Below are 27,135 nucleotides of genomic sequence, written 5' to 3'. Positions count from 1 at the left end.
TTGAAGATAATAATTTTTTTATTTGGTTAAAAGCAGACCGTTCTTTGTCTCCCCATTGCCAGCTGAATCCTTCTGAAACAACTTATGTAGGGGCTCCGCTGCCATGGCTTTCTGTTTAAAAAAAACAGAATAAAAGTTTAATAGCCCCAGAAGTGCTTGTAATTCTGTTTTATTTTGCGGTTCTGGAACTTCTTTTATTGCCCTTACCTTTTTCTTCTGTTGGGTGAATTCTTGACCCAATTTTAATTTATTTATTTATTTTATAGTATATAAACACACACACAACATACTGTATAACAAGTGCTCTGTGATTGGTGCCCTCCACGAGACAAACATTCACACCCCACTACCAAATTGGGGGTGTTTCTTACATATACCATTTTAACTCAAGAGCAAAATATCTGTTTACATATTATAAAGTGATTCCAATTTATTCCTTGTAGCTTGGTCTCGGATTCTACTAGTCATATATCATCTTACCTTGTCCCATCATCCCATCAATTGTTGTAAATCAGTTTCATTACCCGAATTCATCCTTTTGTCCATAATCTCAAATTGAATATGATCTGCCATATACCAGTACCAATTTTGCATTGTCAATTTTGTCACAGCCTTTCAACCCAAGACTTTCTATCGCTGCTTGTTTTATTTCTCTAAATTCTCCCATTGCATTGCTTTTAACTAATACTGCCATTTCCTTGGTAATTATCCATCGTATATTTAACATCCTATTAATATCCTCTTGTGCTTTTTGCCAAAAGTTCTGCACTACCGGGCATTCCCAAAGCATGTGCATAAACACTCCTTTATTTTGACACCCATGCCAACAAGTATTTTTAACATTCTGCTGGAAATATGCAAGTTGAATGGGTGTGTAATACCACTTATGTAATATTTTCCTTATCATTTCCCTAACCCTTGTATTCTTAATTTTCATTATATTCTCCACTATATTTTCCATCTTTTGCACATCTACTTGTATTTCATTCTGCCACCATTTAGTCAATCCTTGAGTCACATAACCATCTGAATGCACTAAGATCTTATATATATTACTTGCTTGTGCCTTGGTATCCTCACTTTTTTCTCTTATTATTTTCTCTAATTCTATTTCCTCCCTAAATAGTGCTTCTTTATTTTCCCTTTCATTCAGATATTTACATATTGCATTTATTTGTAGCTATCTTCCCTTACTCAACCACCATTCTATACGATTTCTACTTGGCCTCCCATCCTTCTCATATAACTGTTCTATCTTAATTATTCCTCTTCCCTTCAACTTTCCTATAACTCTATTTAGATTTGTTTCATTATCTCTATTTATTACATACAACGATGACAGTTTTGATTTATATAATTGTATTTTCCCCTGCCATTTTTTCCAAATTTCCAAAGTCCCTTTCATGGGACCTATTAATTTATCTAAATTGCTCCTATTCTACCTTGTAAAAATTAATTCTATATTCTTCATCCTATTTATCTCTTTTTCCAATTTTACCCATTTATTTTCAAATAATTGCAACTCCATTAATCTTTCAATTTGAAATGCTTCTCTATACAAGTCCAAATAAGGAATTCCTCATCCACCCTCTTTTTCATTAGCTATTAACCACTTTTTCATTACTCTCAGTCTTTTATCTTCTTCAAACCAATAATTAAGGTTTTTGTCCCACTCCCTGAACTTTGATGCTGATAAACCCCCTGGCAATACCTGAAACAGGTACATCATCATGGGAACTATCATCATTTGTAATGCTCTTATTTTAGCCATTCTCCTTAGCTTTTTCTCTTTCCAGCTCCTCATGTGTTTCTACATTTTCCTCCATATTTGCCTATAATTCACCTCCTCAATTTTTGCTGGATTTCTCAATAACCAAATTCCCAAGAATTTAATTTTCTTTAGTCATAACTTCAACCCTGATTCTTTCCTAAATTTCTATCTGCTCTCTCAGACCTGTATTTAAACACATAGTCTCTGATTTTTCCATATTGACCGATAATCCCGATTCCTGTTTAAATTCTTGCAAAATATTTCTTATACCTTTAATCATCTCCATTGGGGTCTGGGTCAGTATAATTGCATCATCTGCAAATATTTTTATTTATTTATTTGTTTGTTTGTTTGTTTGTTTATTTATTTATTTGTCAAACAAGTATAGTATTATAGTACATATTAACATAACATAACATAAATAGAACGTAGTAATAGAAAGGATAATAAGACATTAGGACAGGGGCATTAGGCACATAAGTGCACTTATGCACGCCCCTTACAGACCTCTTAGAAAAGGGGAGAGGTCAATTGTAGATAATGTAAGGTTGAAGATTTTGGGGTTGGGGGAAGCAACAACAGAGTCAGGTAATGAATTCCAGGTGGTGACCACTCTATTGCTGAAATCATATTTTCTGCAGTCAAGTTTGGAGTGATTTACATTCAGTTTGTATCTATTACGTGCTCTTGTGTTGTTGTTGTTGTTAAAGGTGAAGTAGTCACTGACTGGGAGTACATTATGATGTATGATTCTATGAACAACAGTTAAATCAGTTCAGAGACGACGTAGTTGTAAATTTTCTAGTTATAGTATTTGAAGTCTGGAGGAGTAGGATAATTTGTTACGTGAGGAGGAGTGAAGGACTTTTGTTGTGAAGTATTTCTGGACTCCTTCAATTGTATTAATATCTGATGTGCAATGTGGATTCCACACAGATGAACTATATTCTAGCATAGATCTGACAAATGTTTTGTATACTCTGGTTAATAAATCAGTGTTTCTAGAGAAGAAGCTACATAAGATTAGGTTTACAATTCTTAAAGCCTTTTTGGCAATGCTGTTACAGTGGGCTCTAGCACCTAGGTTATTGGAAATGAGTACTCTAAGGTCTTTGACTGAGTGAGGGTCCGCTGTTAGTTCAGTTTTACCAAGTATGTATTTAGTATTTGGATTTGTTTTTACCAATGTGTAGGACGGAGCATTTGTTGGTAGAGATTTGAAGTTGCCAGTTGGTAGACCATTCAGCTACATGATCAAGGTCCTTTTGAAGGGTAGAAGTATTGTCAGTAGTATTAAATAGTTTAACATCATCAGCAAAGAGAACACAATTGCTTGTCATGTTGTCACAGAGATCGTTTATGTAGAATATAAAGAGAGTAGATCCTAAAACACTGCCTTGTGGGACACCACTGTTAACTGGAGCAGGATTAGATATGGCATTACCTATTTTGACCACTTGTTGGCTGTTGGACAGGAACGCTGAAATCCAATCATGCAGAGATCCAGAGATGCCATAGGATTTTAGTTTCAAAAGACGTTTGTCATGAACTACTGAGTCAAAGGCTTTCCAAAAGTCTATATAGATTGCATCTATTGATCTACCCTGATCAAGTTTGGTAGTCCTTATGTTTTTACAGTGTAAGAGTTGTAGGTTGCAGGATAATTTTTTCCTGAAACCGAATTGTTTCTTGGAAAGTAGGTTATTAGTTTCAAGATGAAGTGTAATGGATTGGTTTATGATGGATTCCATGACTTTGCAAGTGACACAAGTCTGGGAGATTTGTCTGTAGTTTTCAACGTTGCTTGGATCACCTTTTTTAAAGATAGGGATGACTGTGGCTAGAGACCGGAGTTTAGGTAGTGAGCTAGTTGTAGAAGATATTTTGAAAATTATGCTTAGGTGTTCAGCCAGGGTTGAGGAGAGCTTTTTTAAAGAAGTATGCGTATAGTCCGTCTGGTCCAATAGAAAGGGAAGGCTTTAGGTTGTGTAATGATTTTTTTACATTTTCCTCTGTAAATTCAATTTGTGTTAGATCATTGAAGTTAGTTGAGTTGCGACTAGGAAATGCTGGGCATGAGCCGTTGCTGTTAACAAAGACAGAGCTGAAGAAGGTGTTAAAGAGGTTGGCTTTAATTGTTTTATTGTTATACTCTTTATCATTAGGTCCTTTAAGGGGTGTGATGGATCTAGAGTCTTTGAGTTTATTGTTTACAAAGTTATAGAAGGCATGAGTTGATTTTGTATATAGGTTTTCTTCTTGATTAATGTGATAGTTGGTACATTCAGTCTTTATTTGGTGACATAAATTTTTATAGCGGTTTTTAAAGTTTGCAACATGGTCTGTTTTATTTTTATGCCAGAGTAATCTTTTTTTGGATTGTAGCTTTCTTATTTTTATGGGTAATTTATTTTTCTTGGTTTTGGTGAATATTAGAGGTACATATAATTTTATGACTCTTTGGATCTCGAGCAAAAATATATTGTAATAGTCATCTACAGTGATACAGCCAGAGAATATTGTGGTCCAATCAAGAGATGAGAGATAAGATTCTATGTTTTCATAGTTGGCCTTTTTAAAGTTGAAATTGGTTGTCTTGTTCTTGGGGTTGTTTATTTGAGGAAGTACATTGAGGCAAAATCGATTGTGCTGTGGTCGCTGTTGGAAAAGGGTTCTCTTACTTTGAGTCCATAAATTGAGTGTAAACTGTTGCAGAAGATGAGGTCTAGGCAGTTGTTGAGTCTGGTGTTGTCTGTAACTAGTTGCACTAGTCCTAGACTAGTGATAGCATTGTAGAGGGTTGAATGGATGGGTTCAGTTGTGCATTCATTTAGGGACCAGTTAATATGTGGTATGTTTAAATCGCCAAGAAATATAAGAGGATGTTGGTAGGAGGTTGCCCACATTAATAGTGTGGTTAGCTTGTTCGCATGTGAGATGTTGTAGTCAGAGGCTCTGTAACATAGGAGGAAGTGGAGTGTGGTGACTGAGGTTAGTTCACATATGACAGTTTCTGGAAGGTAAAGATCTTGTTTAAGTTGGATTTCCTTTAGGTTGAGTCATTTTTTTAATAGAAGATTGCAACTCCACCTCCTCTTCCGGTTTTGCAGTCAGATCGGAAAACGTGGTAGTCATTAATTGTAATAATGGAGTTGGGGAGAGATACATTTAACCATGTTTCGCATATAAATGTTGTATTTGGCAGTTTTTAGTAAGGTAAGGAGCTCGGATATTTTGTTAGCAATGCTTCTTGAGTTTATTAGTTTACATTTAATGTTAGAAGTGGTTGATGATGAGGAAGTAAGGGGCGTGCATCCCTAGTCTTGGTTGATTGGGAGTTGGTCTTGGTTGGAGGTGGGTAGGTAGTTATGGTGGATTTGAGCAATAGTTGTTGGAGGGTTGAGGTTTTGATTGGAGGTGGACAGGTAATTAGGATAGATTTGAGCTATAGTTGCTTGAGGCTTGAAGTTTATGGTGGATTGTGCTTGGTTGATGGAGGGTTGTTCTTGGTTGATGGAGAGATGTACGCTAGGATGGTTTTGGATGATGGAGTTTGAAGGGTTGGATGGTGGGATGTGGGTCTTGGTCCTAATGGTTTAATTTCTTTTCTAATTCCCTTATTTTATATCCTACCCAAGTATTATCTTGTTTTATCTTATTAGCTAATGTCTCTATTGCTATTACAAATAACATTGGAGAAAAAGGTCATCCCTACTTGGTACTATTTTGAATTTTAATTCTCTGCATCCTTTGTGCATTCACTCTTATATATTCATTTCCTTTATAAATCTCTTTTATAGTTCCACAAAATTTGTCCCCCATATTTAATTCCTTACATAATTTATATAAATAACTGTGGTTAGCTTTATCAAAAGCTTTATAGACATCTAATTTCAAAATTCCCAATTTCTTTTTAATGGCATGGTGCATCACATTTATTACATTTCTAATTAGTTCACCTATCTTCCTACCCTTCACGAACCCATATTGATCCTCTTCAATTATTTTTGGTAAGATATTTTCAAGTCTATTTGTCAATATCTTCATAAATATTTTATAATTTTGATTTGCCAAACTAATAGTATGGTAGGACCCTGGCTCTCTTAAATCTCGGTTGATCTTTGGGATGGCAACAATCTCTGAAATCTTCCATGTCTGTGGAATATCATCAGCTTACAATATATTATTAAACAATTTCCCCAAATGCGGCAACAATTCATTCATATACGTTTTATAAAATTATCTTATGAACCCACCTGGGCCCGGTGCTTTGGCTTGTTTTAACCCTTTTATTACTCTAGCAATTTCATCTTGTGTAATTTCTGCATTCAATATTTGTTTATCTTCTTCACTTACTATTTTCCCAACATTAAGGACTTCTATATTTACCTGCTTCTCTTTATACAAATCCTCATAATATTTTCTCATTATCTTCTGTAGCTGCTCTTTACCATATCTAACCACTCCACTAGGGTCTCTCAATGCTAATATACATGATTTTTCTTTCTTCTTCTTCAAATATCTTGCCATTTGTTGCATTGATTTTGTCCCCCAGCTCAATATTTTTTGTCGCATTGTCATTCTCATTTTATTCCATTGGATCTCATCATACACTTTAAATTGTTTCCTTTTCAATTTCAATAGGATATACCATTCCCTACTCTTAGTTACTCTCAAATGCACTTGTATCAAATCTATTTTCCTTATCTTACTCTCCCTTTCTCTACCCCACCTCTTTCTAATATCTGCTTCCATACATATACATTGTTCCCTCATATAAACCTTATATGCATCCCAAACAATTGATTGTTGAATATCGCTTACATCATTAATTCTAAAATATTCACATCACTCTGTCTGCAGTTTATCTTTATCTTGTTGATACCGTAAGAAGTTACCACTGCATTATATCTCCAAATTCTTTGATTTCATTCCTGACCTATTTCCAATTAGTGGGGCATGATCTGACAATCAAATACTTTCTTTATCTACTTTTCTTACTTGTATATTGCCCATCCTATTCATTAATATATAGTCAATGCAACTAAATGTATGATATCTTGCTGAATAATAAGTACCTCTATTTGATATATCTGCATGGAGATCCACCATATTAAGTCTATTTAAATGTAACATCCTGCTATTTCCAATCCCATTTGTTAATTGTATATTAAAATCTCCTCCCCAAGACGTTGTGCACTCCATAAAGTTATCCAACCTCCTCTTTGTGTTTATTATAAATTGTTTTGTTTTCACATTCAGGACATAAATGGCCGCCAATGTCCATTTCTTTTGATTTATTTCCCCTTTAAAAAACAGCCACCTCCCTCCTCTATCTTTCTGAATGTCAACCTCCTGAAATAAAACCCTCTGATAAATAAGAATCACAGAGGGGGAGGCCAAGAATTCTCCTTGTCCAATCATGAGGCAACTGCTGATGAGGTTCCTACATCACTGAGCTTCCCTTGCAACCACTTTTTAATATATTTTGGGGCAAAAAATCCCTCCCACCCTCCTTTATTTAACCATTGAATAATACCTTCTTCTACTTTTTTCCCCATCTCTCCCCCAAAGAGAATAAAAATGGACAATAATTTCCGGAAACATCTCCAAAAAGAGGGGACAGAGTCAGTTTCAACTCTTCACTTCTTTGCTCTCCTTTCGTGCTGGGCTCCTGGTTTTCTCCTCTGCTCTTTTCTAATGGCCTCCACCTGCCTCAACAACTTCTTCAACTGTTCCTCCCTTTGCCTTTCCTCCTCATCTGGGATACCACGACTGCTGGAATAATCTTCTCCTCCTTCTGCTCCTTGTGGCTCTCTAACTGCTCTGCTTTCTCCTCCTTTTGCTCCTTGTGGCTCTCCAATTGCTCTGCTTTCTCTGAACTCAATACCCAGTTAGTTCAATAATACCTTCCCCTCCTCCAATGATCATGCCTTGAACATCTTATTTTCCCAGAACACCAAGATAGCAGCGGGAAAAGGCCAAGTAAATTTTACTCCACTTTGATATAAAAGGCTTGAGATTAGGCGTAAAGCATCTCTCTCTTTCAAAGTTTCCCGGGAGATATCTCTGAGGACTCTTATCTCGTTTCCATCTTGATTAAGGCCAGCACAACTTTTCAAATACTTTCTTCTCATTTCTCATTTCAGCTTTCTTCTCACTGGTCAAGGCAATAACAATGTTTCTTTGCCTCTCCGGGTTTCTATGTGGAATGCCCCAATAAACTCGTTCTATGTCATCAAAAACAATGTGAATGCCCTTTGCTTTCATCCAATCAAAAAGCGCTTCAGCTAATTTCAAGCCTGGAGCAAAATCTGGTCTAAAACCACACAAAGGTAAATTTATTCTCCTTTGACGATCCTCCAAATTGGTAAGCTTATAGTTGTACTGCTTATATTCATCAGCTTGGTTTTAACTTGTTGCTCTAATTTCTGAATTTTTTCAGCCGTCTCTTCTGCTCCTTTTTTAACTATTTTAATATTTATTTATTTTATTTATTTAATTGGATTTGTATGCTGCCCCTCTCCGAGGACTCGGGGCAGCTCACAGCATATATAAAAAACAGAACAATAATATAAATCCAATTAATGCTACATTTTAAAACAATCATGTAAATAAATTAAAAAGAAAAACTTATCAATCAACCAATCATTCAACAATCATACTTAAAACATTCATTGGTCAGGGGAAAGATCTAAAAAACAGAACAATAATATAAATCCAATTAATGCTACATTTTAAAACAATCATGTAAATAAATTAAAAAGAAAAACTTATCGACCAATCATTCAACAATCATACTTAAAACATTCATTGGTCAGGGGAAAGATCTAAAAGTCCCAAGCCTGGCGGCAAAGATGAGTTTTTAAGCTCTTTCAGAAGGCAAGGAGGGTGGGGGCAGTGGGAATCTATGGGGGAAGCTGATTCCAGAGGGTCTTTGCCTCTCCGGGTTTCTATGTGGAATGCCCCAATGAACTCATTCTATGTCATCAAAAACAATTTGAACACCTTTTGCTTTCATCCAATGAAAAAGTGCTTTAACTAATTTCAAGCCTGGAGCAAAATCTGGTCTAAAACCACACAAATGTAAATTTCTTCTCCTTTCAAGATCCTCCAAATTGGTAAGCTTATAGTTGTACTGCTTATACTCATCAGCTTGGTTTTAACTTGTTGCTCTAATTAACAATTTTTTTCAGCCATTTCTTCTGCTCCTTTTTTAAACTATTTAATATCTTGGGAAAGTGCACCCAGCACCCCCTCCGCTCGTTGAAATTTTTCTTCAAAGCATCCAACAATTTGAAGCAGTTTATCTAATTTCACTTCCACTTTCCCAAGGCTTGGATCCCCTCCTTCTACAATTTTTTCCCTTTGTTAAGATTTACTGTACTCACTTTGTGATAGCGAAAGAAAGGCCGTCTTCCCTTGCAGCCGTAAATTTTGGATTCTCTTTGAACTTCTGTAATTGCTATACAGCTCTACTTTCTTTAAAGAAGATTTACTGTGTTTTGGGGGATTTTTTCCACTTTTTTCAAATTCTCATATTGGAGCTCCCATAAGAACATCTACAGCTGTCTGTGACACATGCGTAATCTGGTGAATTCCTGACCCGTCTATTTGAAAACCAAGGAATTTGACGCTCGGAACTCCCCATGAACGTTTGTCCACTCTTAAATGGAGTCCCTTTTCTTGGAATTTGTTGACGACTGCTCTAATTCTTTGGTCCAATTGGGCTTGAGATTCACCTGAAATTTGGACATTGTCAAAGTATTGGGTGATGTCTGGGAGCCCATTTAGTAATCTCTCCATGAGGCTTTGAAAAATGTTGGGAGCCACGTTTACTCTGAATTGGAGCCATGAACATTTAAAAGCCCCCCTATGCTTGACAATGGTTTGCGCTAAGACTGTGGCTTCGTCCACTGGTAATTGTTGGTAAGCCTGGGCTAAGTCCAACTTAGCAAAGATTTTACCATTCCATAACGAATGTAGTAGATGCTGGACTACTGGGATTGGGTATGCATTATGCTGAAGGGCTTTGTTGAGAGTTGACTTGTAGTCCACACAAATTCTTATTGACCTGTCAGGTTTAAGTGGGGTCACTACTGGGGTTTCCCATAGGGCATAGTCTACCAGCACTAAGATTCCTTGGTCAATGAATGGGTCTACCTGGGCATCTAGTTTGGGTAGGAGCAGCAAGAGTACTCTACATGGTTTGAGGCAAAAGGGGTGATTGCCGGATCTAAGTTGAATGTGATTGGGGCCCCTTTATATGTACCCAGACCCTTTGCAAAAACTTCTGGGAACTCCTTGGTGAAATCAGTGCTCTGGTATGTTTGGATCTTATGGATACCAGTGACCTCTATTTCCAGCGGTTCCATCCATTCCATCCCCAATAGTGTGTGTCTAGCCCCGTCTACCACTATTACAGGCAAAGTTATATTAATAGTTTTGAAGGTTACTGGAATTTCTACCTGCCCCGGAATCAGGATCCTGTTTCCCTGAAAGTCCTTTACACTTGTTGAAACCAGTTCAAGGGTTTGTTGGGTCAGGTTTGGCATATACAGTTTCAGTTTGTGCCAGGGAATGATGATAAATTTGACCCAGTGTCCAACTCCATTTTACAGCGATGGCCATTCAGAAATAAGGACACCGAGATTTTGCTTTTCCCCTTGTGCCCAGTGTAATTTACTGTGGGATAGCAGTTACCTTGATTCAGTTCTCATCCGTTTCCCTCTACTTTTCACAGGTGGTGTCTTGATGAGTTGGTTGAGGGGTGATTAGGTATGTAGTTGCCGCTTCCAAAGGACCATTGATTTCTGGGTTGCGGTGTGAAATCATCTTGGAGGATGGCTTGGCAGGCGATGGCGATGTGGCTTCATTTGTTGAAGCGGTGGCAGATGGTGTCTCTGAAGGGGCATCTTGCTCTCAGATGGGGACCTCTGCAGCTTTGACATTGGGTTGAACTTGCATGGTCTCTGGTGTGGCCAGATGTTACCTGCAGGCAGCTTTGCTCCATCTGGTCAGCGAGTACTTCTTAGGGGTCAGCTGGTTCAGCTTTTATGAGGTTTATGGTAGTGGTGCTTCCCTTGAGCTCTTCAGCGGCTTGTTGGGAAACCTCTACTGCTTGGGCTTTTGTTTGAGGACATCTTGTAAGGTAGTGTCCTCTTCGGTGATCAGTTTATTTCAGAGGGCTTCGTTGCGCATTCCGATGATCACTCTGTCTAGCAGTCACCATTCTGGGCTCTTGTATTTGCACTTGACAAGCAGTGCTCTGAGCCGGGTTGCGAACTGTCTTATTGTTTCTCCCTCCTTTTGCCTTGAACACTCGAACTTGTGTCTGTACACCCTCGACGGTTTGGTCGGTTAGAAATGGGTCTTCAGCTTGGCTGTTAAGGTGGCCCATGGTACCGATCTTACTGGATCTGGATTTGTGAGCGTTTTGGAGAGCTCATACATGAATGGGCCGCAACGATTGAGGAAAATTGCTTGCTTCATGTTGTTACTGGCATCCTCGTGACCCGGACGCTTCTAGGAAGTTTTTGAACTTCTCCATGTACATGTCCTAGGAGGTTTTTTCTGAGTCAAAGAATTCTGGCGCCTGGGCTACTGAGGATGTTTCCATGACTTTGGTGTTGGTTCGAGTTTCCTTTGTCGCCAATATTCAATCTAGACAAATTTGCAAGACATGTGGTTGCCTGATTCTTTTTATTAGGAATCAGCCCGTATGAAGAAACACAAGTAACAAAGTGTATTTTTGAAGTTTGCTGCAAAAGATGAAGATCGCGGCTTGGGTTGCACCTTTTAAAATGTTTTTTTCTGTGGGCGTGGCTTTGACAACCGCTCGAATTTAAAAACCGTGATTTAACCAATCAGTGGCCGTGATGCAGATAGGGTAGATTAGCATACACTAGGAACACAACAAAGAACAATCTGATGACCTCATTTCTGAAGCCCCCAATATGATCCGGTCCTTACATTTGGCATTTATAATTACATATCGGTGGGGAAATAAAAGTAAGCCATTCTTGCTTGCATTCATATCAGGAGTACCCCCTCCCCCAAGGTCTTATGACACATAGGGCTGAAAACTTGTATTTTTGACCACTGTTGCATATAAGCAAAGTTCAGAGGTTTGCCTGGGATTGGCTGCTTGTTGGGTTTTCTGTGGCTGGTGATTCAAAATAGCGTAGGAGACTTCATCCGGAAGTTCTCCAACATCAGAAGAATGGAAAGAAGAAGAAAAGCTTAGAACAAGGCATACTTCCCTTCCCTGTTGCAATACCAGCAGATGAGGTGATGTAATGGTGGGTGGGAATGAACTTGCAAGGGGAAGAGTTGCTGCCTAGGGAATGATCAGATAAAAGGAGGGGGAGCCTGCAGCTGAACAATGGGCGGAGAAAGAAGCTTAGAAAAGAGACATCCTAACTTCTCTGGTGGAAAGAAGAGACTGTGGGTGATTTGTACTTTGAGATTTGCAAGGGTGATATCAATCTCTCAAGTACTAAGCTCCCTCCAAAAGCACAAATCTCCCACCATCTCTGGGGCAGATCCTTTCCACGATTCTTTCACAAATTTGTAGATTTCATAGATTCTTTATGTGGGGAAAAATCTTTAACTTCTTTATGCCAGCCTGTGTTCATACCCAGGTTTTTTCCCCTTAATTCTCTTTCACTGTGCAATTAGGGAAAGTAAAGCCTTTTCTCTTGGATTTTAAATATAATCTTCCTGGGGCAATATTCCAGGTTTTTTAATTTTGTTACCTATTCCTAGCAAACTACAATGCTCTATTTAAACCACAGGGTCTAAAAATGTGCTTTGCTTCTCTCTCCGATACTATTGTCCATTGTCTTTAATGGAGAAGCTTTTTTATGCTGCTGTGTGAAAATGAAGGCAATATGATTATTACGTGAGATTTATAGGCCATAGTTCATATACTAAATATTTAGAATACTATTTATTCCCTTTTCTATAACAATGTTTATTACAATATCATCTCCACTTACTTTTTCTTCTTTTGAACCATACTGTGGCTACTAGTGACGAGATAAGCAGGAGAAGAATCACAGCCAGGCGTACCCATACGTATAAGTTAATAATATCTGTAAAGCCAAAACATTTGCATTAGTAATGACCTTTAAACATGACCTTTAAACCACCACTCCCGGTCACATGATCATCAAGCTACTCCTACCTAGTCACATGGCTGACAAGCCACACCCACAAAATAAGTCACACCCACAGTGGTAGTAAAAAAAATTGCAGCCCTTCACCGCTTAACCCCCCACAACTGACCACTCCTGTCCTCTTTGTGGCAGAGCACCAGAATCGAGGCAAGAAACTGGAAATCATGTTAGACTTGGTCTATATCCTGAAAATCCAACTCAGATCAGATCTGAGCAATTTTATCTCTGTTTTATCACAATCCTCACAGCAGCATCATGCCCCTCCCTTCCACAAAGGTGTGGTCCAAGGTCTGTGTTCTTAGTCCCATGGATAATTAATAAAAGTTAAACCTAACTATGTTTTGTATATTGCAGCTGCTAAGTTTATCATTGGTTCAGCAGGTAATGTCAATGGAGCCTGGAGAAAGACTGTACTCATTCTTATTCAAGAAGCTGAAAAATCAGATCATGTCTCAGCCCCTGGGACTCTATGGGGGGATTCCCACCTGAACCACTGGACCCTCCAGGTATCGTCTCTATGGCGGGATTCATCATCTCAGGATCTAGAAACAATCAGGATTCAAAAATTAATTTAGTCCTTTGTATTTCAACAATATGTCTTGTGAAATCTCTGAACAAATACCAAGTTCCTTTTGCATATTTGCAACACATCTTCAATCCATGGCAAAAAACCCAGAATCCCTCCCCCAAAAAACAATGAGTCCAGTACCACTCCTCTCTACAAAACTTGTCAATCAACCCCTCCAACGAACAGTAACAGCGAGTTAACCTAACGCACCACCAGCTGTTTTCCAACAAGAGAGGCTCTTTCTACTCTTTCTGCACACTGCCACTCCATGGGAACCAACCTCAAGCTGGTGGGATGATCAACTCCAGAGGACAAGCAGAGTCCACCACTGAAGGTCCTTCGGGTCCTGCCTTGACCAAGTCCCTTCTCGTCTCCTCTCTCTGCATAAAGGAATGCTCCCATTGCTAATGCTCCCACCTCTTCCGTGCTTCTCTGGAAGCATTTCCCGATCTTTGGCAAAACAGTTTCAGCAGTTGCTGTCTGTTCTGCTTTGGGACCACCTTTGGAACCAAGAAGCCTCCACGAACCAAGGATTTGATTCAAACACTTTTAATATATTTAAAGATACTTTGTACAGACAAAAGCAGACTTTTCAGTTCATGTTGGCAGTGGCCCCACTCGAACTGGGTGGAAGGTGCCATGATAATTTCTCAGTGCGGTAGTTTTACAACTCTGGATCTGGATGTTCCTCCATGACAAGCATTGCAGATCCAGACGTCTTTACCCAGAAACCCTCCCTTATATACAGACTGGGTGTGGCCTAGGGTACCAAAACGGGCCCAGTTCATCCTCCTCAGAATCTGTAACTAACTGACCCGGGTTGTGGATCACTCACATTACTGTGATGGGATAATTTTCAAATATTATCAACCAAATCTTATGCTTAACTGTTACAGTTACTACACACACTCATTATTGGAACAATATCCTTCAGTGTTTCCAATAGTTATAATCTGGTGGTGGTACAACTTAAAAGTTCAGAAAAGCCTCTGGCCAATATTGCAATATGTGTCTATTCACGCTTCTGCCTCTCTGTCTCTTCTCGTTCTTCTGAACCTTAATTTTATTTCTATAACCTACTAAAACAAGGATGATCCATCTCTCTGTCAGCCTTCATGTCAATCTGTCTCTTTCCATGTCTCCCCTGAAACATTCAATGGTCCCAAGACAGATAATTATCTATCAAGTGTCTCCAACTGGCCCAATTTTTTATGATTACCAATCTGCATGATACCATTTGCCTGAAGTTAAGGTTTAATTAGTTAATTGTTAATTATTAATTAATTAAAAGTTAACCATTATTTCCACTATTAAAAGCTCTGCCCTAGCTTGAGATTTTCCAGAAATTCAGTCCATCACAGTTGGATAAATGGATAAATGGAGAAAAGGAAACATGCTGTTTAAGTGACTTACCTCTCAAATGCAACACTAGCAGCTCACTTGGCAATGACCAGACAAAGGGGCTCCTTTCAAAGTGATACTGGCAAGTATAAGTTTCCAACGCTTTCAACTTTGCCAAGTTGATAATAAATTCCACTCCCTTTCGCCCTGGGTCTGCAACCTTGTAAAGTATCTGCTGCCTTGAGTCTATAAGAGCAAATGTCAGACCAGGTTGCATCCCCGCACACCATATGTGGAAGTATGGATACTCTTCTACATTTAAAATCTTGATGGAAGGCTTGGACAGGCTGGGATCTAGAAGGGGGAAAGACTCAGTGAATCTCCAGAGACCCTTGTAGGCAAATATCTCCTTCCTCATTCAGCCATAAATAAGATCTCCCCCTTTTCAATCTTTTGACAAAAAAAAGGATCCTCTTCTCCATTCTCAGTACATCTGCTGCCCCCACCAAAAATATTGACGAGAAAGCCTATTTCTTTCTTTCCCCCTCTACTGTTTTATACAAGACCTGAACAGCTAAATTTCCCTTATCTCTCATTCTGTTTCTTCAAAGCGATATACTAGTCAATGTTAGCTTACAGAGAATGGCATCAATAAAAGCAAAAAGATATCAAAGTGAAGTTATAGGTGCCATGATATAGGTGCACAGATGGCTGCATTGTGTCATGAGGTCAACTACATCTGATGCAAAGATGTAACGTACCACATTTCTATTTTGCCACCCTCATGCACATGTAGACACTCTTTGCCCAACCGAATGGGGGGCCAAGCATAAATACGGATTGAGCGTTTCAAGGACTGTGAAAGAACCTAATTCATATCATAAAAAGAGTGAAAGAAAGAAAGAATGAAAAGAAAAGACAAGACAAGACATCAGTTTGCCCAAAATTATTCTATGAACTCCTCTGGCAGGGAAAGGAAATATTTGGCTGATGCAAAATTGTGAAACTCTATATGGTGTCAGTTTTCTGAATATCGAATAATTACTGAGCAGACATCACCTGTTAGGTTGTGATAGATTTTATCACTGAAGTATGAGCATGTCCCTTTCATCACCAGTCGGGATATTATTATTATTATTATTATCATCATCATTATTATTATGTCAATACAGTACAGCAAACAAGATCACTATGCTGGATTTTGTATTTCATCACCAGTCGGGCGCTTCCCAAGCACCTAGGACTACATGATGTAGTGGCGAATTATGTTTTACTGATCCCAGTAAAGTGACCTTTTGCAATTGACAGATGGAGATTTTGTCAATTCTGATTATTTTCAAATGTCCGCTGAGATGCTTTGGCACTGTGCCCAGCATGCCAAGTACCACTGGGGCCACTTTCACTGGCTTATGCCAGAGTCGTTGCAGCTCGATTTTTAGATCTTCGTATTTCACTAATTTCTCTAGCTGCTTTTCCTCAATTCTGCTGTCCCCTGGGATTGCGATGTCGATTATCCATACTTTCTTTTTCTCCACAATCAGGATGTCTGGTGTGTTATGCTTCAGAATTCGGTCAGTCTGAAGTTGGAAGTCCAACAGTAGTTTTGCTTGCTCATTTTCGACCACTTTTTCAGGCTTATGATCCCACCAGTTCTTTGCCACTGGTAAATGGTAGTTCTGGCACAAGTTCCAGTGGATCATCTGTGCCACAGCATCATGTCTATACTTGTAGTCAGTCTGTGCGATCTTTTTGCAGCAGCTGAGTATGTGATTGATTGTTTCATCTGTTTCTTTACAGAGTCTGCACTTTGGATCGTCTGTTGATTTTTCAATTCTGGCTTTGACAGCATTTGTTCTAATGGCCTGTTCTTGTGCCGCCAGTATCAGTCCTTCTGTCTCCTTTTTGAGTGTTCCACTTGTAAGACATGACCAGGTCTTTTCTTTATCCACTTTGCTTTCAATCTTCTCCAAGAACTGGCCATGCAATGCTTTGTTCCGCCAACTGTCCATACGACATTGAGTTACACTTTCTCATTATTATTATTATTCCTATTATTGTATTTCTGTATTTTAAATTAAAAATGAATAAAATGAGAAAAAGAAAGAAAGAAAGAAAGAAAGAAAGAAAGAAAGAAAGAAAGAGGAGATATCAATTTGCCCAAAATTATTCTTCTCTGGAAGGGAAAGGAAATATTTGGCTGATGCAAAATTGTGAAACTCTATGTAGTGTCAGTTGTCTGAATATTACTGAGCAGACATCACCTGTTAGGTTGTGTTATCACTGAAGTATGAGCATGCCCCTTTCTGCAGCTGTACATGCCCCCCTGTGATTTTCTAATATGAGAGAAGGAAACTTCAGCCTGATTGGATACTGCATTCTTAGTTTCTACAATTCTCCCTAAATCACTTGAGTTTGTATGTTTGAGGTCTGAAGATCAAACAATCACTGAGCAGAAATCACCTGTTAGATTGAGATAGATGCTATCACTGAAGGATGAGCATGGCCCTTTCTTCAGGCAAGTTCTGCAGTTGTACATGCCCCCTTGTGATTTGCTAAAAAGGGGGAAGGAAAATTCAGCTTGATTGGATGCTGTATCCTTAGTTTCTACAGTTTCTGCTTTAAGAAAGCTTGTAAATCTGGTGAGATAGAATGTTCCAACAAAATTGTCTTGGCTCCTGCAGAAGATGGTGACATTTTCTCCCAAAGCAACCGTCCCATTGAAGTTGGTAAATATCAAAGGCGTGGAAAGAGTTTGACCTGGACAAGACAAAAAACAGTAATAAATGTGGATAAAATGTGGAAGGCAGAGTATCCTTTATAACTGGTTCCTAATATTATTTGATTGCTTATTTGTATCCGGATTATCATTAAGCGTTGTACCTCATGATTCTTGACAATTGTATCTTTCTTTTTATCTACACTGAGAACATATGCACCAAGACAAATTTCTTGTGTGTCCAATCACATTTGGCCAATAAAAAACTTCTATCTATCTATCCATCATCAGAAATGGAACAACTAAAGGCAAAATCAGGCCTCTTTCTATGTTTGGGAACAGTACTTTTCTTTACGAAGAGAGGCCAATACTTTTTGGAAGAAGTGGTTTCCAGCAGGAGCACTTAACCAGAGAATACAACTGTAATAATATTTATTTTGTTGCCATATATTACCATTGTTATGACTTCATATTTTTGATATCATTAGTGATACACTGCAATAGTCTTCATCTAATAGATTGATGTGTTTGAGTCTAGAAAGTAAATCAGGGAAGATCTTACTTATTATTTACTTACTTACTTACTTACTTACTTACTTACTTACTTACTTACTTACTTACTTACTTACTTACCTACTTACTTACTAGAGTTGGAAGGGACCTTGTAGGTCATCTAGTCCAATCCCCTGCTCGAGCAGGAACCCTTACACCACCCAGACAAATGGTAGTCTAATCTCTTCTTGAAAGTCGTAAGTGTTGGAGAGTCCAAAACCTCCACAGGCAAGCCGTTCCACTGGCTGATGGCTATCACCATTAGAAAGTTCCTCCTTCTTTCCAGGTTAAATCTCTCTTTGGTCAGCTTCGATCCGTTGTTCCTTGTCTGGCTTTCTGGTGCTTTGGTAAACAGCCTGACCCTGTTCTCTCTGTAGCAGCCCGTCAAGTATTGGAAGACTGCTATCATGTCTTGGGAGAGGTCAACAGTGGATAGTCTAAGGGTAAAGCTTTGGAGGTTAGGTGTTGATACTACAGAGTCAGGTATATGGGGCTTCTGTTTCTATTTCTTGCTTTGCTTTGCTGTAAGTTTCAGGCTCTTAAAAGGGGGAAAGGAATGTGCCTTGAGCAGTTTCTTCATCTCGTCTCTGGAGAAGAGAAGCAACATTGCCTTGGAGACTTGCTTTTATCACCCTTCTCGGCTTGAGTTTCCCATAACCTCTTCACAACCCAGGATTGACTCGATGATGTATTAGACTTTGGGAGGGGTTCTGTCTGCAATGGTTTAATAATCTAATGTTTCAAGTGGGAAGAGTTACTTCCTGCCTACATCTCTTGCTGTCACAATCTTCTAGTATAAGTTTCCTTTTTAAAAGGTTTTCATTTCTGCTTCCTTGAGAAGACTGGTGAGGCAGGACCTTACCTTAGGCAAAAAGTCCAAACTGGTTAACACAAAGAGGCAACAGCCTTACTGTGGAGACCACGTATACAATATCCATTCAGGGTGGTGTTAAATCGGGTACACCAGGCTGGACATGTTATAGTTGAATTGGTTTTGTTAACAATTAACTGGAACGGCAGCAAGTGATTGTTAACAGGCTGGATAGCAAAAGAAGCCCCCTAAAATAATAGCACTTTATATATACACTTCAACAGGGTAGGTGTGGCTTTGACAGCTATTTTAAACTGGCAGCAGCCACTGTTATCCCATCAGCGGCACTGAAATGGCAACTGTTATCCAATCAGCAGTCAGTATGCAAATTTCCTCAGACAGAACTGGTGGCAATGAAGAAGAACCGTTGAACTTACCTGAACAGTCTTCTCGATGCACTGCAAGGAGAGTCCAATGTGGGTAATTCTCTAGTCTTATTGGAAGGGACTGAGTTTAATTTGAATATTGGGGAGGTACTGCCCCCTAGCCCCTCAGTCAAAAAGAAAATGAAGGAGCAGTAAACCATGAAACCTTTTTATTGAACAACCAAAAGGCCAAGATAATGTTAAAATCACCAACCAGATAAAGGAACTAGTGGTCCTGGTCCAAAGCTGGGTGGGTTTGAACTCTCCTTGCAGTGCATCGAGAAGACCGTTCAGGTACATTCAACGGTTGTTCTCCAATGCACTTGCAAGGAGAGTCCAATGTGGGATATACCCAAGCTTGAATCATAGGGAGGGAGAAGGCTGGACCAGGGGCACTGGAGTTGAGCACACCCTTTGTAGCACCCACCTCCCAAAAGCCGCCTCTGAAGAGGCAAATGAGTCAATGCGGTAGTGTTTTATGAAAGTGGACGGAGTTGCCCATGTGGCTGCCCTGCAGATATCTTCAAGGGACGCCTGCATAGCCCATGTCGCTGATGTGGCCAAGCTACGGGTAGAGTATCCAGTTATCCCCTGCGGGATCTGTTGACCTTTTGCCTTGTATGCTTCTGCAATACAGTCACGTAGCCATCGACTGATGGTTCGAGATGAAACATTGGAACCCATGGCCTCAGATGAAAAAGACACAAACAAGGATTCAGAAGTTCTGAATGGTTGCGTTCTGTGGATATATATCTTTTGAGCCCGTCGCACATCTAATTTGTGCCACCTCAGTTCCAAAGGGTGCATGCCGTGAGTGCAAAAGTCTGGCAAAACAACTTCCTGTGCCCTGTGGAACCAGGAATTTACTTTAGGTAGAAAGGCTGGGTCTAGTCTTAATATGAATCTGTCCGGGTGAAATTGACAGAGATCAGGTCGCACTGACAAGGCTGATATTTCTGACACCCGCCTGGCCGATGTGATCGCGACTAAGAAAGCGGTTTTGATTGACATAATTGTTCGAATTGGTTCGAATGGGGGCCCTGTTAAAGCCTGCAGTACCAAGGACAAATCCCAAGATGGGTATCTATGTACCTTCGCTGGTCAGATATTGGAGGCCACTCTTAAGAAATCCTTAATCCAAGGGTGGCATGTCAGGGGGCGGTAGAAATCCTAGATTAATATGATAAATAATGCTGCCACATGTCTTCGCAAAGTATTGGGAGCGAGCCCCTTATCTAGTCCTGTCTGAAGGAAGGTTAGAATTATCTCAGGTGAAGCAGTTTGAGGATCTATTTTTTGAACTCTGCAAAAGTCACAAAAAGCCGACCAGGTGGCCTGATAAATGCAATTAGTTGACGGTCTGCGTGCTGCTTGCATAGTGGCAATTGCCATGTCTGGCAGGTGGTGACGCCTTAGGCCAAGTGCCACATGGCCAGTTGCCACCACTGCGGTTCCAGATGAAGGATGTCCCCCTGTTTGAGAGAGATCAGGTGGTCTGGAATCCTCCAGCACAGGGAGACGGAGAGCTCTTTCAATTCCGCGAACCAAGCCCGGCAAGGCCAATATGGGGCTATCAGTAGTATTTCGGCCTGTTCCTCCAGGATCTTTCAAATCACTCTCTGTATGATGTGGATTGGTGGAAATGCATAAAGTAGATCTGGTAGCCAAGACTGGCATAGAGCATCCACCCCTTCTACTCCTGGAGAAGGGAAGCGGGAGAAGAATTTAGGAAGTTGTGTGTTCTGGGCCGTGGCAAAGAGGTCTACCACCAGGGTACCAAACTGATTGCATATTTCCTGAAATAGTCTGGGTTCCAGGTGCTATTCTGCCAGATCCACAGTCCTGCAACTTAGCCAGTCTGCCCAAACATTCTCCTGTCCATGAGCAAGGCTAGATTGGACTCTGCCCAACCGAACAGAGACTCCTATTCTCGCATCAATCTTCTGGATCTTGTCCCTCCCTGGTGATTGATGTGAGCATGTATGGCGATATTGTCTGTCTGTATTAAGGCATGTCATCCCTGTATTAGTTGATACCATCTGGGAACCAGAGCATTAGACACTAGGCTTGCCACTGGCTTGTCTATGGTTGGGAACCTTAACAGGGTCTCCATATCTTCCTTAAACGTATAAAGCTTACATTCCACTAATGAAGGGCCTTGCGCGGCCGTTGGATTTTCCCATGGCCACTTTATGTTTTCTAGGAAGAGTTGGGATGACGGAAAATGTTCTGTCTCTTTCTTTGGAACTGTGAACAGAAACCTGCTGGACCCATGCTTGCTGAGGCCTCAGTCTGTTTCCTCTCTCCAGCCTGTTCAATAATTTGCTTGACCTTATTAAGTAGGACTCTGAACAAAGATGTCTTAAAAAGACCTGAAAAGGTGGGCAGTTCTGGGGCTTGCTCATCACCTGACAGGTCGTTATCAGTGTCATCTCTGAACAGTATGTCCTCCTCCAAGGACCCCAGTACTGATTGAGGGGTTGGAGCCGACAACAGATCTCTGACTTTTGTGGTGGTAGCCACTGGTGGGGCATACTGTTGTACCCCTGCTGCTATGCCCTGCGAATAAGCGCTGGCTATAAGACCTTGTAAGGGTGGGGGCATGTTCTGCCATGTGTCCTGAGAACTACGAAAGCCTGCAGCTGAAGGTGTAAAAGTTGCTGTTGGCATGTGCCCATACTGTGGTAATTGAGCCATCTGGACATTTGGAGAATAATTAGGCCAAGCTGGTATCTGTCTAAGAGTGTCATGTGTATCTACCCTTAAGACAGGTGTTTGATGTGAAGGCCGCTCTGGGGACCAATCTTTGTCTGTAGCCGAGCCTACTCCTCCTTCACTGTTCATGGGGGAGGCCGGTGGTGGTGCAAACACTGGAATTGTGGCAGCTGGCAATAGTTGTTTTTACGTTGCCTCAAATTGTTTTTCCAGTGCCCTTATTTTTTTCTCAGCCTCTCTCTCCCTCTCAGTGAAGACGTTTGAAAGGACTTGCACTTCCCCTTATTAGATAAGGTTTTTCCCTTTGGTGTACTGGGCTTAGAAAATGTAGATCCATCTGTTATAGGGACTACAGGATCTGTCATAGTTTTAAAAATCTTTTTCACCACTCATGCTTGTAGAAAAAGAGAATCCAATTCTGCCTCACAGCCGATCTCTTTCACCGGTATCTGTGTACTGATAGGCATGCATGTTGCCTGGGCAGATTGTGACTCATTCGGTTGTCAAGCTGATGTTTTAAGAGTCACAAAATGGCGCCCGTTGTGGTTACCATGGTAACCATTGGGGCGTCGAGAACGCCCAGGTTCTGCCGGTCTAATTGAATCCAAAATGGCGGTGCCTGTCACCTAGGCAACCCTCAGGCGGCAAGAAGCAACTGAAGGCTCTCTTTGGGCTTCCCGCCCGATCTGAGGCCCAGCTATGCATTTTGGGCAGATAGCCCCTCCCATCGTCCTCGAGTATTGGCTCTTACAAAGGTTCTGAAGAACGCTTGCAATCCTCCGATATCGAAGCCTCGATGCATATTCTGGCAGTGGTATATTCAACGGAGGGGTGGACCCCTCCGATGTCAACCGCATTTAAACCTTCCGAGCATGACCACAGAGGTCAGCTATCCGGTGACTCTCTCCCACCCTCATGTTTCCATTCCTCTCAAGTGAGTTGAGGGCCTCATGGGGGAGGAGCGGTAGCCGAGAGGGCGACACCCGCAGAGGGTGTCAGCCCTATGCTACCTCTATATTGCTTGAAGGGTTCTTACATGTTGATCAAAGGTTATTTGTGAAGTCAAATATCGCTGAAAATATTATTTAAATTAATGAAATGTTCAAGAGAAGAAAACTCAAAGTCCCTTTACTGCGACAGTTTTTTTGACTGAGGGGCTAAGGGTGGTACCTCCCCAATATTCAAATTAAACTCAGTCCCTTCCAATGAGACTAGAAAATTACCCACATTGGACTCTCCTTGCAAGTGCATTGGAGAAGATGCTGAATGCTGTGAGGAAATCTCCACCAAAACACAGTAGGAGGAGATCCTCAGTGTCTGAACCAAGGAGAACATTGCCTCAAGCAGCTCTACAGAACCAAGGTGGTCCATCAGTGTCAGAAAGAATGGAGGATGGGATGGCAGAACCAAGGGAGTCACCTTCACCCATGGGAGCCACCAGCAAAACTGAAGGCTTAAACTGGGGGACCTCTATGACGATGACAAACCAGAGGAAGATCCAGGCCAATCCAATCAATGCCTGAAGGAAGCCATGAACCTCATGAGAGAAGCCATCCATGGCATGTGGATCCAGAGCATCTTGGTTGGTGCTGTGGGTGAGAATGAAGCACAAGGGGAAGCTCTTGGCAATGGTGGAAGAGTCCCCAACCTCGGGGATGTCAGCTGATGGTGCAGGAGCCACTGATGAGTCCACTGTTATCCCAGGAAGTACTCCCAAAAGGGATTCTGGCACAGGGCATGGCCCGCAGCTCGATGGGAGAAGGCCTCTTCCTCTAGAATGAAAGGCATCCCACCCCAGTTGTCATGTTTGATGGAAAACCACAACAACAGAGATTTTTTTCTTGTGCATGTGCTAACGTACATGCAAGATTATGTGAGGGGCCTCCCTAGTGAAGGAGCCAAAGTTAGGGTTGTGCTGAATGGTGATCTTCCATAATGTAGATACCTCACAGCTTCAAAACTTCAATGGATTTATGATGGCCCTGAGATGGAAATTTGAGGACCTTCTAGCTGACCGAATGGCTGCATCAAGCATATCAGTCAAGGATGCCAACTGGTAGCCGAATACATAGAGGAATTCCAAAACCTGGCCTGCCGCATCCATTGGTCAGAGGAAATACCCATCCTTGGGTTCAAGGCTGGGTTCAATGACAACCTGTACAAACCCTGCATAGACTGCAGAGCCCCAGTCCCCCTGCATAATTGGTGTGTTTTGACTAAGGAAGCTGAAATCGACCAAGCCTGGGAAATGTACTGCACAAGTTACACCTGGAGGAGGTCCCCACCTGTTCTGTGCCAGCTGTAATTAAACTGGAGAGGGTCTCCACTTTAAACAAACTTTATTTACAGCAGGGCACCACCTATACAATTATGGAGTTCCCATCAGAGTCACCTCCAGTGCTGGGAACTTCAATCCCCCGGCAGAAGAATCTGATCATTCAGTGACTATGAAGATTCATTGATAAGTGAGATGGTCGAACTCCTTATCAAACTATCAATCCCACTAACGGAGGGAAAAGTAAATTTTAGAGCACTGTTGCACTTGGGATGCACAAGGAACTTAATAAGCCCTAGTTTAGTCAGAATACTGGGGATCCAACTAAAGCCATTAAATACTCGAGTCTCTTTCTGCCAACTTGATGGGTCCATTGAGGGAGGCACGCTGGCCATGTATGCCACTGAACTCCTGGAGCCTATGGCAAGTTAATGTTCCCTGTTTTATCAGACGTTACTTCAAATATTCACTGCAAATCATCCAGGTTGTAAGCCAACCTCTGCACACAGAGAAAGTTATCCACAAAACACCCAAAGTGCAGCAAAGATACACACAAATACCACCACAATTTCTTTTGAACAGTTTTTCTCCAAATTATCCTGATCCAGAAGGACCCTAATCAGGGGTGAAATCCGCTTACTTTCCCTACCAGTTCAACTCGCTGACATGTGCCATCCTCTGCACATGGATGAAGCCTTCTGTGCATTTGCGGAACATGAAAACTGTACCCAAAAAGGGAATTCATGATGTGGGCACAGATGAGCGGGGGTTTGCATAGTTGGCCCTCCGGCCCATGCAAGCTGGTTAGGGACCGTTGTATTTCACCCCTGACCCTAATGCATAAATATCCCTATTGTTGTATCCTGTAATGGCTACCTTGTATCTCTGTAAATAGTTTGTTCCTTTGTTGAAGCGCTGTCTGAGCTGAATCAGGAAGTCGCTCCTGATTGGCTCAGACGCGGCTGCTCTTGCTTTGGCGGGAACCGCAAATGTATAAAAGGAGCGGTTTCTCCCAGGTAGAGCAGACGGTACTCGCTGAAAGTCACTTACCTTTCCTGAGCTGAATAAAGGTACCGTTCTCACCTAACCCTGTCTCTGGGTTTACTTCACCTATAGTTCAGCTTGAGCATCTGATACTCTAATTAAGTAAACTGAAATCAAAGAACATGTTTAACCCAGTTAAAGTAATATGAGCTGACACAACATATTACGATACAAAAGACAAAGAAAAATTAAACATAGCTAAGCTTTATGCACAGTATAGCTAAGCTTTATGCACAGCCCTTTGGGCCGATTTAGCTATGGAATCATGGCCCCTCCCCAGAGTCAACATTGAAATCGGTGGCATATAAATTAAATGAATACATTTCCAAGAAAGACTGGGAAAGATGTTCTCTGAGATTCTGAAAAGCAAAGGATTCCTCCCAAATTTCACTGTGGAAGAGACTTTTGAAATAAATACTGTACCTTGAATGACTCTTGCAATCAATGTCTGGGATAAAATAATATTCATAAGTGGAAGCGATTGCTTGTTGGAGTCAGTGTTCCCTCTAATTTTTTTGGGGGGGTGGGCGGAAAAGTATAGTGTCTGAGCAGCAGTCCCTTCGTGACTGGGCGGCGCAGAAATAATAAATAAATAAATAAATAAATAAATAAATAAATAAATAAATAAATAAATAAATAAATAAATAAATAAATAAATAAATAAATAAATAAATAAATAAATAAATAAATAAATAAACAAACAAACAAACAAACAAACAAATAAATAAATAAATAAAAAATAAATAAATAAATAAACAAACAAACAAACAAACAAACAACCCACCCTGTTTTGCCTCAGAGAATTTCAAAATAAAATACTGTACTGTGTGTCTATAACAGTGAGCTCATAATAGGGCAACTCTATCAATATCAAAATGCCACTTAAATAGTTGAGCTAGTTTCAAACTAGATTTTGATTTTCTTTCTCTCTTCCTTACTTCCATTCTTTTTCTTTTTCTTTTCCTTCCTCTCCTTTTTCTATCTGTTTCTCTCTCTTCCTCTCTTCCTCTCTCTCTCCTTCCCTCTCACTCTTTCCTTCTCGGCTTCTGGGCAGGTTTGGAAAACTCTGAGTTGATGATGATTTTTAAGTGAGTGATTGCTCACTGCTCAGCTTAGAGGGAACTATGGTTGGAGTGCTTACATTGTGCTTCTGTCTACGCTCATATTCTCCAGGTACAAATAATTATTTCAGATGGTCCATAAGCATCCAGACTGTCACCCCCAGAACCTCCTAGCATTTTGGGAACAGAGAGAAAGATATACACAGACACAAACACACACATACACTCCAGTTTATTGACTTACGTTTAGTGGTCCAACACTGCTGGGCCAACCACCATCCTGGAAAGAAGATCAGGCCATTAGAGGCACAGCAACCAAGAATTAGGAAGCAATGTTGAGGTCCCCCACTTCCCACTCCATCAAACATCATACATGATTCTCTTTCCCTTCTGGGTCAGATACCAACCAAAGAAGATGTTGAGGGAAAGCTTCATCTTCAAAGTTCCCTCAGTCCTATAGCCAGGATAGTCTTCTCAGCTCTTCTTATGTGCAGAAAATGGTCCCCACTCAGGATTTGTACCTCCTAACACACAGCACGGACTGACTGCCTAGATTATAGTGACCCATCACGACCTCTATGCAGTCTCATTTTAGTGTTGTTCAAAGTCAACAGGTCCATTTCATCTAAAAAACCACATCCTCTTTTTTTTCTGCAAAAAATTCTTGAAATATACC

The 27,135-nt window shown here is 40.6% G+C and overlaps 1 protein-coding gene across 1 annotated transcript; it reads right to left on the bottom strand.

The window, feature by feature from the left end:
- LOC139154869 (immunoglobulin superfamily member 1-like) lies at positions 1-26,956 on the bottom strand. Its single transcript, XM_070729903.1, has 7 exons — positions 26,867-26,956; positions 26,704-26,739; positions 17,321-17,617; positions 14,933-15,214; positions 13,437-13,493; positions 12,772-12,867; positions 1-111 (listed from the first exon to the last, which is right to left on the bottom strand). The coding sequence occupies exons 1-7, from the start codon at positions 26,892-26,894 to the stop codon at positions 83-85; spliced, it is 825 nt and encodes a 274-aa protein (XP_070586004.1). The 5' UTR covers positions 26,895-26,956; the 3' UTR covers positions 1-82.
- Positions 26,957-27,135: the final 179 nt, after the last annotated feature.

Source organism: Erythrolamprus reginae, chromosome Z (genome assembly GCF_031021105.1).
Source record: "Erythrolamprus reginae isolate rEryReg1 chromosome Z, rEryReg1.hap1, whole genome shotgun sequence".
Classification (NCBI taxonomy): Eukaryota; Metazoa; Chordata; class Lepidosauria; order Squamata; family Dipsadidae; genus Erythrolamprus; species Erythrolamprus reginae.
The sequence above is the reverse complement of the archived record's forward strand: the minus strand, read 5'-3'. Positions and strand labels throughout refer to the sequence as shown.

What these genes read in the sequence shown, in the direction of transcription:
- LOC139154869 (XM_070729903.1), bottom strand. Translation starts at nt 26,894, where the DNA reads ATGAAGCTTTCCCTCAACATCTTCTTTG. An exon ending in GCAGTGTTGGACCACTAAAC is followed by an intron (nt 17,618 to 26,703) that starts GTAAGTCAATAA and finishes TGTCTTGTCCAG; the next exon opens with GTCAAACTCTTTCCACGCCT. An exon ending in TGGAGGGTCCAGTGGTTCAG is followed by an intron (nt 12,868 to 13,436) that starts GTGGGAATCCCC and finishes TTGGCTTTACAG; the next exon opens with ATATTATTAACTTATACGTA.